We start from the raw sequence: 18,256 nt of genomic DNA, 5'->3' as shown, positions 1-18,256 counted from the left end.
TGCTAATAATAAAAATATATATAATATGCCGGTCAATATATCATTTAATTTCCCTCACTTTTTAAACCTTTATTGAAGATTTCTTTTAAATTAAGCTATTTTAAATAAAGAGAGAATTCAATTAATTTATTTCCAAAACGAACTTTCGTTTTTAAGCGAAACTATGATCTGTCACCTTATTGATATATTTTTTTTCCCTCTTTTCCCTTTGAAAATAAGTATAATATTTAATATCGTGATCAATTTTGTAATTTACTGATTTAAGTTAAAAATTTGATAAAGTATTTGGCCTTCGTTAAAATATTATCAAAGCAATATTTTTAACAGAAGTGATAAATTTAATATCTTTTATTCATTAAAATTTTCTTTTTTTTCTTTTATTGTTGGAAGGAATAATTTACCTTCATTTGCAGTTTTAATCTAAAATTATGAAACTCGTAAAAGGAAAACACCTGGTGGCTAATCATGAAATTTTTAGTCATAGCCACAATAGAGCAAATGGGAATTCTATATTTTACAAAGCATTGAACCGAATAATCATAGTTAGTTCTTGTTTTAATTTTAATTACATTGGCATGCGTCAGTCTATTTAAATTACAATTTCTTAATCACCGGTGCCTTTGTAAATATGTGGTATTATAAGCATTAATCATAGGTGAATAAAATATATTTATAATATTGCGTTAAATGTGATGTAGCGCATAATACTGAAAAAACATTGTGTTCAGCGAATATGAATGATACCGAAAAATATTGTTGTAACTTTTTCTTTTTCTTATTTTTGAAGTTATATATTGCATAAATATGGGTTAAACGAGTTAATTTTCTTTTCGCATTATCCAAAATTTAATATCGTTTGGATGAATTTAAAGTGCAATTACCACGCGGTTTCTCAATGATTCAAGAAATTTATTATATTTTTAAATTACATCTATTATATATGGTTACTGATATTTGAATTTTTTTAATGAAATTTGTCTTTCATATACTTTGTGGTAGCTTTCAATATGCATAAGTATAAAAGTTTTCAATCTTGCACCAAGTTGAAAACAGATTTTTATCAGTAGATGCAGCATTTGCTTTATCTTATTATTAATCGCAGTTTTTTAAATTATATGAAATAAACAATCTTGACTCTATTCCTATTTCTTTCATAAATAATCATTTCTAGAATAGTGGGGAAAATGTATACATTATGCAGTGATGAATGATTTCATTGGAATGGTTTCATTGGTTTGCTAATATTAGTCTGTTTTCAACAAAATGCTAGTGAGTAGATATGGTATTTTGAACACTTATTGTATCATTTGCGTAAGTGGATGTGTTACTTATATGTTCATTAGATGCAATCTCTATCCTATTTATTTTTAATGATTTATTACAATTCATTGTTTTAAGACCTAAGACAACATTAAATTCACAAATTTCCATAATTCTTTATATTTTTGCTTAAAGAAAATCCATAATTGTAAATTAATACAAAAACATTTTATATGAAAATTTGTTTATACTTTTAATTGGACCTTCTTGAAATTAAAAAAAAATTACTTAAAAATTGTATTGAATATATATATTTAATTATAGTTATAAAAGAAGTCCATTTTATTTGATGTAGGCCATGTACAAGCCTTTATTAAATATAACATGAAGTGAAATACATGTGATGTTTACATGAAACTTCATGTAAATCATGAGCAGTTTTTAAAAATTGCTTCATATTTAATGATTTTAATCTACAAGATTTAATTATAGGAATTAAATTTTTTACTTAATGTAATGATAATATGGTTTATTCATTACATGTAGTGAACAGAAAATAGAAATGTATATGAAGTAATTGTTTATTATTTAAGTTGTAATAAAATTAATATAATTTCTGAAGTATAAGGAAGTTAACAATAATTTGCTTATGGATTCAAATAATTTATTTAAGTAGAAGAATGATAATATATTATTGTTGTATAATGATAGTGGAAGAATAGCTTGAATGAATCAGCAAGAAAAAAAAGATTAAAAACAAAAAATTAACAGTTTGAATGAAAAGGGAAAATTGGAATAATTCTCAATATTGAGGACAAAAATGCTTACAAATGTGTTTAAAACTTTAACTTGACATATTTGAAAAATTAATAGCATCAGAATTATTTGTATTTTATGGCATGATAGTAAAACTAAACAGTATTCTATTTTTTTAGATTGATTAATGCTCTAAATAGCTTAGTAAGAATCATTTTTTTATTATGGTAACAAATAATTATTTCGGTAAGCATGTAATATAATTTTAACTTACTATCTATTAAGTAGGCCTCTATGAAATACCAGGTAGGTGTAAGTATCCTCGATTTCAATCTTACTGTCTAATCTTATTTTCTTTATGCTCAGAATTGAAAAAAAAAAATTATACAAGTGTTAACATGCTAAGAGAGCATATATAAGTAAATTGTGAATCATTAAGAGAAAAATAAACACTGATTGCATTTCTCATATGGTATTATAGTTTTGAAAAGCATATTTAACTGTACATTTTAGAAATTCATTGCATGATAAAATCCTTAGATCATGTTTTAAATCATTAAAAAAGCCCAATGAAGTGAAATTGTGTTTCTACAGCAAAATAAATAGGATCGATTATCAAATTCCCTACTTAACATTTGATATTTTATGTAAATGAGTTTATATATATCTATAACCAGCTTTTGCCAATGATAAATTTAATTACTCTTTATTCATTATAATTCATTTTTAATGTTGTAGTATTTATTTGAATGAAGTAAAATGGTATTCTTTAAAAAATGTCAATATTAAAATTTCATGAACTACAAAAAAAAAAAAAAATAGTGATTTCGGGTTCAAGTAAGATTTTCTTTCATAGAGTTTATAAAGTGCTAAAATATTCACTATTGCTCTGTGTTAAATTTTGGTATTAATGATATATTTTATTGAAGGTTCTCCTTTGATATCTTAAAGATATTTGTATCTTTAGTTATTATATATGTATATTAGTAATTTTTATACTTATTTTTATCATTATCATATTTAAAATTAATCTTTTTTTTCTAAAAATATTTGGAAATTAAATTTATATTTTTACTAGGAAATACCAAGTTGAATAGTTTTTATCATTTCATTAGTATTGATTTAGCCTTTATTTATTTTCAGAATCAAAATTTAAGATCTTGAAGCATAAAATATTGTAATGACCACAAAACTGGAAGAGATCGATGCAATCACGAAAAAACCATGAAAAAGCAACTAAAACTCCCAAGGAGGTTCGTAATTTGTATTTAAAAATTTCATTTTTTTTTTATTATTTTTATATATATATATAGTTAATGTATAGAAATAATTTTCAAATCCAATTTATAGTCATAAAATTATTTGCATATATTTTAAACATAGTCATGATAAATTATCAGTCTCCTATTTCATTTACATCATGTCTTTTATAACTTTGTGTGTGAGTGATTTTTGTTTCTGTGAAATAGCTCAAATTTAACATCATTTTAAAGTAATACATGAAAGCTAATAAGTTAATGAAATGTTTTAAAGTATACTTTGTAACTGATCTATTTTTTAATGATTTTAACAATATGCTTTAAAATTTATTGAATTGAAATTTTTTATGTAATCTTCATCAAATTACATTAGTATATAACCAAGAAAATTAAAATGCATTCAGGATATTTAGAAATTTCTAAATCCTCCAAATATAATACAGTAACAAAATTGCTGTTTCAGATTTTTAATACTTGAATAGCCACTTAAAAAAAAGTCATTATAACATTTTAAGTTTCCAATATTTAAACTCAAAATCTGAAAGTTGTAGAAATGCATTATTTTTAATATGTTGATGAATAGGTAATAGTTTTACATGAATCTAATTCAGTATTGTATGTGATAGTTTAAATCATACTATTTTAATCAATCTGCAGATATTGGATTTATGAACTATGATATACGTGTTACGTGGATGTCCCTTTGTATCATTAGAAATATATGAGTATAAAAGTAATTAATTTTAAACTTGTAGGCAGATATTCAAGTCTCAGGACTTAGTGTCGTGATAGCTCAAGGAAAAGTAAATGTGACTGAAAAGACTAAGCAGGTATACTTAGAGTTCTTTTGTTATTATTCAGTGTGCAACAACTTTTCTGGATTTCAGTTTTTTTTTTAATAAATTTATGCTTTATTTATTTTTGTAAAGCAAAATCTTGTTTTTAAATTTTATAAAGTATTCAAATGTTTATGTAATACTTCTTCTAGCTCCCATGTTTAGTATTTCCTTATTACATTTTTAATACAAAGTTTGTTTAATAACAATTTTTGACTTTCTTTAATTTCCTTTACTTCTCGATTCTTATATATGCTTATATAAAAAAGTTGTATTTGAAAAAAAAATTTTACTTTTTCTTCCCCAAGAACTTATTCTAAATGTATGCTAGCATATATCATTTTTAAAAGATTCATCTAAAAGAAAGAAATTGTATACTTTTAAATACTTTCTTTAGGTATATATGTTTTTAAACGCTATATGAAGTTTACATGAAACTTCTTTAGATGCCTGTCATTTTCTGTTAAGACTACATATTATCTTAACATTTAAATTTAATATTTGTTCGCTCTGTAGCATTGTCTTCTGCTCTAATATATATATGTAATATACAGGATGCCCTTGAATCTATGGGTCAAACTTTAAGGGAAGGTAAAATACATGTGAAGCAGCATTTTTGGTAAAGTAATTTGAGGTCTGAGATAAAAAAAAAAATGTAGGTAAAAAGGACAGATATTTACCTACACTTTTTTAGGAAGGACTTTTTAGAACTGATGATATACAAGTTTAGTAATTGGAATGCGAAGAAATGACTTCTATGAACTCATTTCTTTGCCCACCAATATCAGAAGACAAAGTTTTTATATCAAAGCTTATCATTACAATATGTATTTTCACACTTCTTATTGATTACTAAGCCTCTCATTCATCTCAAGCCACAGCTGGTGAAATATAGAAGCAGTTGTCGGTAACTTGTAGAGTTTAAATAGAAGACTCTGTACTGGTAGTTTATATATGTTTATATACTGCACTTCTAGAATTTATTAGAGGAATGTACGTTAAAAGATATAACTGCTCATTTTAACATGAATTCTGTTTGTTTCACTGTGGTATACTTAAAAAAACATTAAGTACACCCCAAGATTAATTTAAGAATCCTCTGTGAACAGTGCAGTTATAATCAGGAACAGTGGCAACAATTGAGGTCTGTTGCACACTGATAAAACAATGAGCAACGAGCAGAATGCTGCTCTTTTTCTGTTGCAATTTGTATTTTGCACACCACATGTAGGAAGATCGTGGCTTCCAATGCCTTGCCTTCCTCAGTTAATTACAGTAAAGAAAACTAGGCTGGATAGTTGTGAACCAAATACTCAAAAGTGTACTGTAATTATATTCCTGCATACAGTTGTATTTGTATTGGAAGCTTTTACAGTTTAATTTAATATAGATTATGATTGCTATTGATTATTTCATCTTCATCAAAATACCTGTATATTGGTTATACTTGACTTGTTTATATTCATTATCATAAATGATAAAAATTTTAACTAAATTTTGGGCTTTGTGTTTATCTCTCACCTTATTTTTATTGCATCAAGAGTTTATTTGGATCGATTACTGACAATATGAAATTGAATTTTAAAATTTGTAGTGACCTCTGTCTCCATATGAAAATAATTCAATAAATTCTTAAGTAAAATTGCTTTTTACTGATTTCTTTGAAAATGAAATAATGTATTTGTTATTCAGAGTTACAGTTTGTCTTGTGTAAAATGCCATAAATATTAATGTTACAACTGAAGTTTAAAGATACTGTCTTTCTACCTTATAAGATATAAATAAAAACTTTTCTAAGTTTGGTTTCTAAAACTAATGGTTATATTTCTCTTAAAGTATCGTAAGTTCTATTATAAAATTTAAACTATTAATTCTAATAAATTCAAATATCTTTTAATTAAAATGCAGATTAAGCATTTAATTATTATAATGAAAGAATTTCAATTAAAAATTAAATCATTTCCATAATTTTCTGCCTAATTATTATTACTAATTTTTACTTTTCAGTTTCAAGGTAAAATAATTAATCAAAAATTTGATAAATATTATTATTGTCTTTAGAGAAAAATACAGTAGACTATGCTTATAGCTACACTTTGTGTGCACACACAAGCCAAAGTGATCTGAATAATGAAAAAATGCAAAATGCTTTAAAAATAATATATAATTCTATAAGTATGCAAGGACACCCGATAAACATCATTTGTATTATATTTGAATTTAAAAAAAAGGGAAAAAATGACATGGTATGCAGGATTGAAAAATGTGCATATATATTTAATTATCAGGATTTTATTTATCAAGTATTCATTGGATAAAATTTTCATATAAATAGTATTCAGCAAAACATTCAGGAAGACATTGAACATAAGACTTGAAGTGCTTGTAGAGTTTTTTGGGTTGATGATGGTTTCCCTTCTATCTTCTCTTCATTATTATTGCATTCATGCTGTATCTTGTCATCACTTTAATTCATCAGCACATGACAATTAGCTCCTTCTGTATTTTTTTATTAGTTGTCTCCTAATTTATGTAAATATTGTTCCTGGCCTCATAATCTTCTTCAGAAAGATCATTGAGATTTTTACTGAATCAGAATCATCCTCTTGATGAGTCCTGATAAAACCTTGATTCTGAACTGTGTAGACATCAAAATTGATTACTACTAGGGAACTGTTGATCATTTGAACTGGAAGATTTTCTATGTATTTAGATTTAGGCAATACATTCCTTGCTATCATGATCACTACAATTAATTTTTATATATGTGATCGCTACAAGTGGTGACTATTGTTTATGAAAATTAATATCTTGATTCCTCCTCCTCCCCACATTATTAAGTGACCATTTACTTTATAAAAAATGTTTGTCCTCTTTAGAAGAAACATTCTTTTAGAGGGCTAATAAATATAAATTTGCCTTTAGTTACTTGTCTTCATCTAACATGCTCTAATCCTCAATATAAATATGACTGTGTTTTTTTTTTATTACTGACTGTATTCTGTAATAATAAAGCTTATTCTTTTAGACAAGTACAAAAATTGCATCAAAGTCTCAAACATCTAAAGCTTCTCCAAGGAGAAAATTTCAAACAAGAACTGGTTAGTATTAAATTTATCTAAATATAAGTATACATGGCTTAAATTTTAATTGAATTCATGGTTGAAGTGAAGATTAGTGTGCCTCCGAGTTTGTCACAAATATGGCAACCCAACGGAATGCTCTTCTAGCAACCTTATGCTGTTTTGTTTACTTCTTTTTACAATGGTTGAGTTGTACATGAAATACGACTATTTTATGAAAAATGTTTAATTAAAAATTTAAAAAATATCGATATTAAAGATTTTAATTTTGTTTTTTATTTTAATTAAAAGTTTTTTTTTTTACAACTAATAAGACGCTGCAATTTTATTTTTAATGATAATACGAACAGAAAATATTTATTCTTTTAAAAAAATCGCCTGAATTCTTACTCTACGAAATCGTCTGCATTCTTACTTTGAAAGTCAGCTGCAATGGAATTCTTCGCAGTTCTTATAATTCTTTTGGAGCTCTAACGGACACTGCAATTTTATTTTTAATGTAAATACGAACAGAAAATATTTATTCTTTTAAAAAATCGTCTGCATTCGTACTTTACGAAATCGTCTGCATTCGTACTTTACGAAATCGTCTGCATTCTTAGTTTAGAAGTCAGCTGCAATGGAATTCTTCGCAGTTCTTGTAATCCTTTTGGTGCTCTAACGGTTGGTTTTCTTGATAATTAGTTATGTCGGATATTGTGCAAGAATGGTTGTCGCGTAAATGTGATGAAAGACAGTATTTCGAACCTGTAGAATGGATGAAGGGTGAGTGGAATATAAATATATATATTTTACGAGTTGATGAAGTTAGGAAAGGATGCTTGTTTGAAATTTTGTATGGAGGATGTTTCGATTGCATCTTCCTCCTTTCTTTCTTTCTTTCTTTCTTTCTTTCTTTTTTTTTTTTCTTTTGGTTATGTACTGTTCCTGTTATCCACACAGTCTTTATGTTCAGTGTGCTAACGAAGCTATTAGGTTCTCGCTCCCGCTGCTAGCGAAGTCGTAGGATGTTTTGTTTTTTTGTTTTTTTTTTAAGTTAAAAATATTATGCTCGGTGCCTTCTACAGATCTACTTTTGCTCTGCACCCAACAGACCGGCGCAGCCGGTCTGAAAAAAACAATACTTATCAGAAAAAGAAAAAAAAATCATAATTAAATTACGGAACGTTGTAACCGTAACTGTTCCGCAGAAGTGTTTCTTTGCTTTGCCCGCCATCTTTTTTGGCGACTTGGCATCCTTGGCGCAACAAGGGGCACACTAAATTTCACTTTTACCCATATTTCAATTTCTGTAAAATATATTTTAAATAAATATGCAATGTATATTCAATAAAGATATAGTGTGTGTATTATTTTTTAATGTAAATTGATTTTCATTTCAGTGTAGCGATTGTTTGATTGGTTACTTTTGTTAATTTTCAGAATTCATTTAAAGATCAGAGAATAACTTCTTGTGCTAAATAAAAACTTAAAAAAAAAATCTTTTAGAACAGATAGAATATCTTTTAGATTTTTTAAAAGTTAATGCTACTTAAATTTTTTTTAAAAATATGATCATTAAAAAATATCTGTATCAATTTTTGTCCCAATTATAAAAATTGAATAAAATGTATGAAGATTATTTCTGTTTTAAACTAAGCATTTATAAAATATTGATGACATCAAAATCTATTTAAAGTAATATTTTTGCATATCTTCTTTAATGGGGGTGCAAAATTTTTTTACCTTGGATGTTTATTAATTGCTAATTATTGCTATTAATTTAATTATTGTTAATTTTAGATTCTGTGCATTAAATTGTGTATTTTATGAACCAGTTTTCTACTCGCAGCTCTTTTCTACCAGCTAAAATATTGTACCAATTATTTCAATATTATTATTTTGGTTAATAATGTTGCTAAATGTTGGTGACAACATACTATAAATATCCAAATAATGAGATTAGATTGTTATATGTTAACACTAATGTCATGTTAATAGAAATCCGTGTTGCTTCTAATTTGTAGTTGCCTGGTTGTATGTTTGATGTATAGGATGGATTGTATTATTTTTTAGCAAAATTTTTAGAATATTTTAGATTGTATTCCAGAATAGATTATATTTAAATGATATTTACATGAATTTCATTTTTAAAATTGAAATCGTACGATATTCTTATGTTGATTTGTGATGCAAATATTTTCTGTATACATGTTTTTAATAAAAGCTTCATCCAGTCTTATAGAAAGTTTTCAGTTTAATTAATTTTTTTCTTTTCGTGACTATATTTTATATTTAAAAAAACATTAGTTTTGTATTATATATCAGAATAAATATTTAATTCTTGTTTAGTAAAGAAGTCATTTTTAATTTGTGGAATAGAAAATTAGCATAAGTTTATCTGGAATCATGTTTATGGAGAAAAATATCAATTCACAAGTATATATGTATATATAGTACATAATAATATACTATATATATATATATATATATATAAGGTGTCAAATTTTAGATTCGACATCTCTTTACTAAAGAGCTAAATTCAGTACCTATCATTATTATATATAGCAGCTGAATATTACATATTTATTATATAAAAGAAAACACTGTGGATAAATAGTTTTTGAGCTCAAATTCGCATTTCTTTGAAAAGTTTGAATCAAAAAATAAATGCATGTACCTTGTAATAAGTGTGTTTAAATGCAAGATTGAAGTAAAATTATATGCTGAAATTTGTATATTCAAATTCTAAATCATAAATTTCAGATGCCTATATCTGCAATATTGTTAGTGAAAATTTAAAATAGATAGTGTGATTATTAATATTCCTATGACTATGTTTTCAATTATATACATTTGTGTGGAAAAGAGAGGTTAGATTTCAATAGATAATGTTAATCTAATTTTCTCAACTGCTGCAGATGATATAAAAAATGTGCAAAGCACACTGCACAGAAACCAGTCCCCATCTCCATCCAGAGGCTCCAGTCGAGCATCATCCAGTCCTGTGTCCTCAACATCGTACATCTCAGATGCCTGCACATCGCTATCTAAAGTCGAAGATCCAACCACCGCTACATCGACATCTATATCTTCATCTCCTGTCAATGCGGGGCCGTCCTCATACAGAGCCCAGTGGGTGCTATCCAGAAAGTTATCAGGAAGATCCCGATTTAATGAATTACAAGGTACAAATTGCTTAAATTTATTGCAGGAGTGGTAATTATAGCTAGGTAATTTGTGATTATTTTAATTTACTTGCTGTTGCATACATTTAAAAGAAATTGATTATATAAAAAATTTCTAACAATAATGATGAGCAATTAATGAGAAAGAAATATATATATATATATGGTTAGAAAAGCCTTGCTTAACTTTTATCATTTGGGCATAATTACTATTGTAATTAATGGTGACTTGTTAGATGAAATAAAAAGTGTAATAAGTATTCTTAATCTTTTACTGTAAATTTAGGCATATATTGTATTTGTTTCATATTTTGTCTTTTTTTTTTCATAATTTTGATTAGTTTATTGATGGTAAATTCATTTATTTTCGTAAAGTTTAAAATAGAAATGTGATGTCTTATTTATTCTATATTCCTTACACATTTATAAAAATTTGTACAACCATAGTAATAAGAGAATTTTGCAATATAGGTTACAAATAAAAAAATTATCAATTTGAGAAAAAAAATTAGCTCAATTGAAAATAATATATTATTATTTAATGTCATTAAAATTAATTAAATAAAATCTTTCATTCACTGAAATCATTAAACTGTATATATAGAACTTATTTCAAACATAGTATATCTAGGAAACTTTTTTTAATTGAAAAGTGAAATTCAAGCTCCATTTTTATAGGATTTGTCACAATAAAATATATAATTATTACTTTTATTCATAAATGGGAATATCTTTATTGATTTCTTTAAAAATTTATATTCTATCTTTGCTGTTTTATTTTAAATAAGGCCTTTTTTTTATTTTCCTGTGTAATTAAATACACTTTCCCTAATGTTCTGTGACTTGGAGTTTCTCATAGCTTTAATAGAAAGTATTTTAATAAATTGGCAAAAATTTATTTTTCTTAAGGTAAATCAAAGGTAGCTGTAAGAGTTGCAGATGATGGCAAAATCTATATTAAAAGGTCTTCAGAGGAGAGGAACCTGGATCCTGACCGCCTTTTATTGGACAGGTAAAAGTATTTAGTTTTTTTAAAACCTAATTATCTTTCTTAGCTTTCATAAATTTTTCTGGACAAATGAATATAATAATTATTCTTTTCATAATAAAGCCTCATTTTCTTTTTAAAAAATTATACTTTACATATTCTTAATAACATAAAATCAGAGTTCTTTGTGTTATCCTGTTTGATATATGCAGCTGAAAAAGGATGACTCAAATATGCATATTATTAGTTAATAAGTGTATTCAATTTCTGAAATTGTGATAACTTTCTAATCTTTTTTTATTAGATTTCTTTAAAATTACTAGAATATTTTTGAAAAGTTTATTATTTTCCATAAAGAATATTATTATTGAATATTATCTCTCCATGAAATTAGGATACATAAAATAATTATTTCAATTATTTGTAGAAACAATATTTTCTTTCTCTTTATGATTAAAAAAATTCAAATGTGTTTATAATTTGATTTTCTTTTGGTATTTTCTTACAATAAATGTTTTTTTATCCCATATTTTTACAGATGTAATTTAACACATTGTCCAATTATTGAAGGAGAAGAATTTCTCCATCTACTTAATTTGCAGCAAAATCAAATACCTGTTATTGAAAACTTGGACGTGTTTTCAAATCTTAAGTTCCTTGATTTATCAGACAACTTAATAGAGCATATCAGTGGTTTAGACTCTTTATCTTCTCTCAGAATGCTTATAATTGCAAGGAATAGGTGAGTATCATATCCACTTTGATACACCATTAAATCTTTAGATAAGAATGTCTGTATGTGGAATAATGTTAGTGCAGTGATGTTTATCCATCATGAAACCTCCACTAACCATGTGGAGACCTTCAAATTGCAATGCAGATTAAGATTTGAGGTGAAAGTGCTATTATTAATATAAAACATATGAATATTATTATATGAATCTTTATAAAATATTACTCATAAATCCCTGAAAAATATTGCGATTTTCTCCATTATTTTTTCTGAGTTGTGAAATCCTCCTCAACATTACTAATAATATCATTAATGGCATTATTTTCTTAAAGCTATTTATTGTGAAAAAATTTCCAACTATTACCATTGATTTTTCTATTTTAAAATGATATTAGGAGAATGACATTTTACCTAACAGATAGTATACTACTGTATCTAAAATTTGCTTATTAAAATTTTAATTTTTAATTCATCTTGATTTTATCTAAGTAGTATAAATTATATTCTGTCACCATAATCAGGAAAAATAGGTTTGATTTGTGAATGTTTTAAAATACAAAATTGACATGAAATATTATAATGAATATGGATTTTGATTGTAAAAGATCTGTTCTTCTAAACGTAAGCAAAAATTGAATTACATTCTTTTCCAATCCATGAATTTTTAATCTATGTATAAAAAAGTTTTTCCTAACAGTTGCAATATGGCTTGTGCTTGTGATTTAATCAATTAGTTGAAAGATTTAATGAAATACCACTTTCTGCTCCAAATTTTATTTCATAATTCATTGAATTAATTTTAATTATTCTAAAATATACAATATTTGAATTGCATTTTCTATCGCAGACTTATCAGATCAGCAATTTTATATGATAGAATCAGTCTACAAATAAAAGAGGCAATTCAGATTATTTGAAGAATTTACCTATTGAAATGCATACATTATGCTAAAATAAGATTTCTAATAGAAATTTTAATTATAAATTTTCGCTTAATTGACTAAGTCTTTGATGCATTGGTACAGTGTAATTAATTATGCTTTTTTTTTTTTTTTTTTTTTTGTAGAAATGGTAACTTTATTAGAATATGCAGGCATAAATTTGGTTACATTTGGATTACCAGATTTTTTTCAATGAAGCTCAGATATTTCTTGTTATATTAAAATCATCCTTTTATTTGTATGAAGTAACTGAGATTGCCATATATTTTTATAAAAATGCATCATTTTAATACAATTGGATGCTAATATTTATATATTGAATTATATTTATATAATAAAAAGAAGTGGTATTTCAACTAGAAATAATTCATCTTTTTATTTAAGACTAGGTAGTATTGATGGGTTGCAGAATTTGCAACATCTGGATGTTCTTGATTTAAGTGGAAATGAGGTATTTTGAGACTTATACTTTTTTGTTATCTTTTATTATTATTGTTTTTATTTACTGATTACATTTTAAGCTTGTTAATAAAGTAAATAAAATCTGAAATTGAAATACTCTAAAAATGATTTGTAACAAAATTCTGTATTATCATTTTTATTTGTAGTATTATGCAAAATTGCTTTTATAATCCAGATTCAACTACTGTTTTCATCATCTCATTCAAGCATATTAAATTACTTTATTAAAATTAGCTTCTAAATTCATGTGTATGCATGTGGTGCAGAGGTTTCAAGAGAGCCCTGCCACCTCGTATATAATCCTTGTCATCTAGTCATAGTTCAAGATAGTAGTATGAGGTTCATCTCAAAATGGACTTAGTGTTGCTTTAAAAGGGATGTTAATAGAACTAAACTAATTCATCTGTGTAGAGAAGAAATGCCAACTTAATGATGGTTAGTTTTTCATTATTGAAACACTTGAGTTCAAGGTGGGGGGGGGGAATTGTACTGACACATAAGCTTTTGAATTTTCTTATTTTTGATTTCATATGAAGAAAAAGTACTGCCTTTTCATAACAATTAATTATTTTGTCAATCATCATATAAAGAACATTCTAATTTCAAGTTTAATAAGTATTTATTTTTATTATGATACGAGTCCTATTTTATATTTACATAAATTAGCTGGAATTTTTTTTATCTGTTTAATAATTTGGTACACATGTACAGTTTAAAAATAAAGTCTCTAATATTGATTCAAGGCTGAATTACTTTAAAAAGGAATAGTTTGGTTTCTCGGAATTCACTTTGTAGTTAATTATTATTTGTACCTCAGAACCAAATTGATGGTTTCTGGTTATTACAATTTTGCATATAGTATCATATTTTATATCAAACCACAACTATACTAATGTGCTAATAATTCTCCTTTCATCATTATTAGGATTATAAAAGCGTAAGCTTCAAGTGTAACAAGCAAATTGTATGCAACATTTTCGCAATCTTAAGAAATTAATTAAATGAAAATAATATTGTGTCCTAAAGCACTATTCATAAAACTTATATGAAATAACTCTGATAAGTATTTTATTTTTATTCTAATATATATAAATGTTGTAGTTTAAAAGCAGATATAATCCTGCTATGTTTTTAATGTCTTGTTATATTTTATTTTAGTTATTTCTGTGCAGAAAAAATATCTTTGTTAAGCATATTTAATTCTTCTTTTTCTAGATTAAAGAAATTTGTAATATTAATCATCTCTGCGAACTGAGAATGTTGAATTTGTCATCAAACCAAATAACTCATATAACTGGAATGCGAGGATTAAAATCATTAGTAGAATTAAATATATCCAAGAATTTCATTACAGAAGTAGTGAGTGATAAATTTTTTAAATGATAATTTATTACTATTTATTCTCTTTTATAAAAAAATATTAAAGTGTGATTTCATGAAATTTTACAGAGTGAGGTTGATGTTTTACCTCGGTTACAAAGGCTCTTTCTTTCTCAAAATTCTATTGAAAGGTAAGTATCTTATGTTAATGGGGAAATCTTATGTTAATGGGGGAAAAGTCAAATATTAATTATAAATATTTTATATTCTATTTAAATTAAAATTGTGTGGTTTTCTTTGACGAAAATTTTTGCTTTGTATAATAAAGGAGGTTTATACTGTTACCTTCTAAAAACAAATAAAATGTCATGTGTGTGAACTGCTTTTAGGTTCGAAGATATGTATTGTGTGAGCAACATTCCGTTACTTTGTGATTTAACTTTAGAAGGCTGTCCTTTAACTGCATTTCCAAATTATCGACATCTCATCTTGTATAATATACCCCAATTGAAAGTGCTGGATTCAAGACGAGCTTTGGTATAACACCCTCACTTACTAATATTTTGCTATTTTAACCTCATGCAGAATTATCATGAATGAAAAGATTATAATAACTGTTGATAAGTCAAATTCTAAATTCAGGTATTTTGCTTTTTTCTATCAACAGATATATATATTGAAGAATTTTTGCACACCAACTAAAAAGTTTTTTATATAATTTTTTTTTTGATGGCACAAATTAATAAACTATATAGTTTTTATTATTTTTTATATGAAATAATGAAGATTAAAAAATCTGTTAAATCATGAAAAGCTTCTGTTTGGGGGATTTTTTTGTAATTTCCTTTTCATTTTATTTCCTTTATATAGATAAAATCTTTTTCTTCATAATAATTTTCATTTTACATTGCTAATTGTAAGATTTCATTCTTGTAATTAGCAATAGATATTGAAATTTCTAGTTAATAGGTTATTGTAATAAAAATAATAGTTGATACAAGTAAAAATTTTAAATATGATATAAATTTATTATTAATATAATAACTTCATATTTTATCCATATTTGCTAATCTTTTTGACACTGTTTGATGAAGTGGACTTTGATGAAATTTAAAACTTCCAAAATCATGACAGTTATTTCTTTTGCATTTGAGAAAACTTGAAAAGTTATTTTATTAATAAATAAAATAACTTTTTATATATTTATATATATTTATATTTATATATATTTTATATATATATATATAACTTTTATAATATTTTTTTAATAAATAAAATATTAACCTTTCTAAATAATGATAGCCTAAATGCATGATAATTCTGCATCGCATGTTATATAAATGATTTTTCTGCTTTGATTAATAATTTATTTACCATTAATGTATTAACTTGCACTAGATTGCACATTTAACTTGAAGTTCATTTATACTGCACCATGACTATCGCCTCATAATTTTATTACCTGTATTTATTGATGATTTATCATTTTTTTTATTTAGTTCTAATATTATGGTATATAAAACTTAGTATTGTGATTAAACCAACCAGTTAATTATATTGTAAAGAAATGAGATTTTTCTAAAGCACTTCCTATTAACATAAAACCAACAGGCTGTTTGTTTTATGTTAGTAAGTTTTACTAAAAATGCATTTTACTTGATAAAACTTCTGAATGTATTTGTTTGGTCATGTATACAAATACATATTTATCATTATGAAGGCTGTGGTTGAAAATAAATGTAACTTTTAATAAAAGTTAACTTAATTATTAACTTAAGCTTTTCTTTTGTAAGGTCAGTATGATTATTAAAGTAAGAAAGTTTTCAATTAAAAATTTTTATCATTTAAAGGATGAAGAACGACGCACAGCACATTCCTTAATGAGGAAGGAAGAGCAAAAGAGACAAGAGGGCATTCGATTGGCAAAAGTCAAAGTAGGGTTTGATTTTAAAATTCTTTTTTCTGCTTTATTTAAAGATTCTTAAAAAATAAATAAATTTTAAAATATTATGCCTAATACTTAAAGAAACTAAGAATAGCTAACTCTGGGTTGATTCCAATCTACCAGGATATCTTGTGTCATTTTTGTCCTGAAATTTTGTAAAATATTAATAATAAATCTCTCTTACTATATTTAATAATGTATTTTGCATCAACTCAAGTGGTAACCCAAAGTTTTAACAATTTTCACATAAAGTCTTCCCACTATAACCTATTTCTACAAATTGTATTTTAGGAGGCCAAAGTGAAAGCTATAGCCACAGCTCGACAGTTGTGGGAAACTTCGTGCAAAGAGCCATCTTCTCAGACACCCCAAGAAACATCTACAGTTTCATCTATTGCTTCTGCAGTTCCTTTGCACTTACTTGCCTCAAGATATAGCCGTTCATTTAGTGAGGAAGAAGAGGATATGTTTTGTTCATGTTGGTAAGTATTGTCTTTATGAATTGAAATGAACATGAAGTTGTATTCTGTTTTGTTTGTTAGAAGAAATATTACATGTGTGTAAAAGCATTTATTACAACATACTATGTTGCATTGAACATGCTTCTGTTGCATTTTAGCTTCTAACAAGGTTTTTGACTTTATGTTTGGTGACAGAGTTAGCAATATACTTTTTACTATGACATTTCACCTCTCTTTTAGAAAATTTGACATCTTCTGAGAGTGTATAAAAGCATTGTTGTGATTGCCAATCAGCCAGCAACTATTTAGTTTTTTTTGAGTTTGTGCGACTTGAAATCATCAGTGTTTGGTTAAAGACAAAATTACTGAATCTTGTTATTTATTTAATTTGTGGCATAGCCTTTTACATTTTCCCTTTGCTCTATGAGTTTGAGCTATAGTAGTCTCACGAAGACAAGATTGTTTTTGCTTTTATCAGCTATAAATATTCGTAAATAAATTTCTACTTCTGCCATCTTGAAGTCCATTCAATCTATGAACTCATCCAATTATAACAGTAAATATTTAATTGTTGAATAGTTTCACTGTTAATTTTTGAGGCATTTGTGTAATGGTTTCATTTATTTGATTAGTGTGTAATTTAAAATGTCTCTTTAAAAAATTCAATTTTTAATTAACTTAATTCTTAATTTATTTAATTTTTAATTTTATTTTATTTTAATGTATGTTAATAAAATAATTTCTGAAAATATCTTTCGCATGTACCAGAGCAGTCATTTTTGAATTTTTTTATATTTTATTAGTCTTTTTATACCAACAATTCTATAAAAGCCTGTTGCTCACCTCCTTTCAGCTTTTAGAAAATATTTATTTATTTTATCAGTGGTGGTCAAGGTATTGACTGCAGTGAGTGTGATAGTGGGAAAACTAGAATTATTTCAAATGGAATTATGCAAAAATCAAAGAAACCAAAATCAAGGTCTCAGAAACGAAGCCAAGATATGAAAAAGTATGTATGATTTTTTTTCTGCTATTCAACTCATTC

General features: G+C 25.6%; 1 protein-coding gene across 5 annotated transcripts in view; it reads left to right on the top strand.

The window, feature by feature from the left end:
• LOC129968828 (leucine-rich repeat-containing protein 49-like) overlaps positions 1-18,256 on the top strand; it is a 56,157-nt gene that overhangs the window by 28,263 nt on the left and 9,638 nt on the right. Inside the window, exons 1-14 of one of the 5 annotated variants that reach the window (XM_056083102.1) lie at positions 470-542; positions 3,160-3,269; positions 4,031-4,105; positions 7,140-7,212; positions 10,095-10,361; positions 11,271-11,373; positions 11,888-12,091; positions 13,408-13,474; positions 14,701-14,844; positions 14,935-14,996; positions 15,195-15,342; positions 16,656-16,739; positions 17,042-17,232; positions 18,095-18,220. In XM_056083102.1, coding sequence (XP_055939077.1) covers positions 3,222-3,269; positions 4,031-4,105; positions 7,140-7,212; positions 10,095-10,361; positions 11,271-11,373; positions 11,888-12,091; positions 13,408-13,474; positions 14,701-14,844; positions 14,935-14,996; positions 15,195-15,342; positions 16,656-16,739; positions 17,042-17,232; positions 18,095-18,220 — 1,592 coding nt within the window. In that variant the 5' untranslated portion in view covers positions 470-542; positions 3,160-3,221. Of the gene's footprint in view, positions 1-469; positions 656-3,159; positions 3,270-4,030; positions 4,106-7,139; positions 7,213-10,094; positions 10,362-11,270; positions 11,374-11,887; positions 12,092-13,407; positions 13,475-14,700; positions 14,845-14,934; positions 14,997-15,194; positions 15,343-16,655; positions 16,740-17,041; positions 17,233-18,094; positions 18,221-18,256 lie in introns of those variants that run through there. The other 4 variants (XM_056083101.1, XM_056083103.1, XM_056083105.1 and 1 more) reach the window with 4 other exon arrangements.

Source organism: Argiope bruennichi, chromosome 5 (genome assembly GCF_947563725.1).
Source record: "Argiope bruennichi chromosome 5, qqArgBrue1.1, whole genome shotgun sequence".
Classification (NCBI taxonomy): Eukaryota; Metazoa; Arthropoda; class Arachnida; order Araneae; family Araneidae; genus Argiope; species Argiope bruennichi.
The sequence above is the reverse complement of the archived record's forward strand: the minus strand, read 5'-3'. Positions and strand labels throughout refer to the sequence as shown.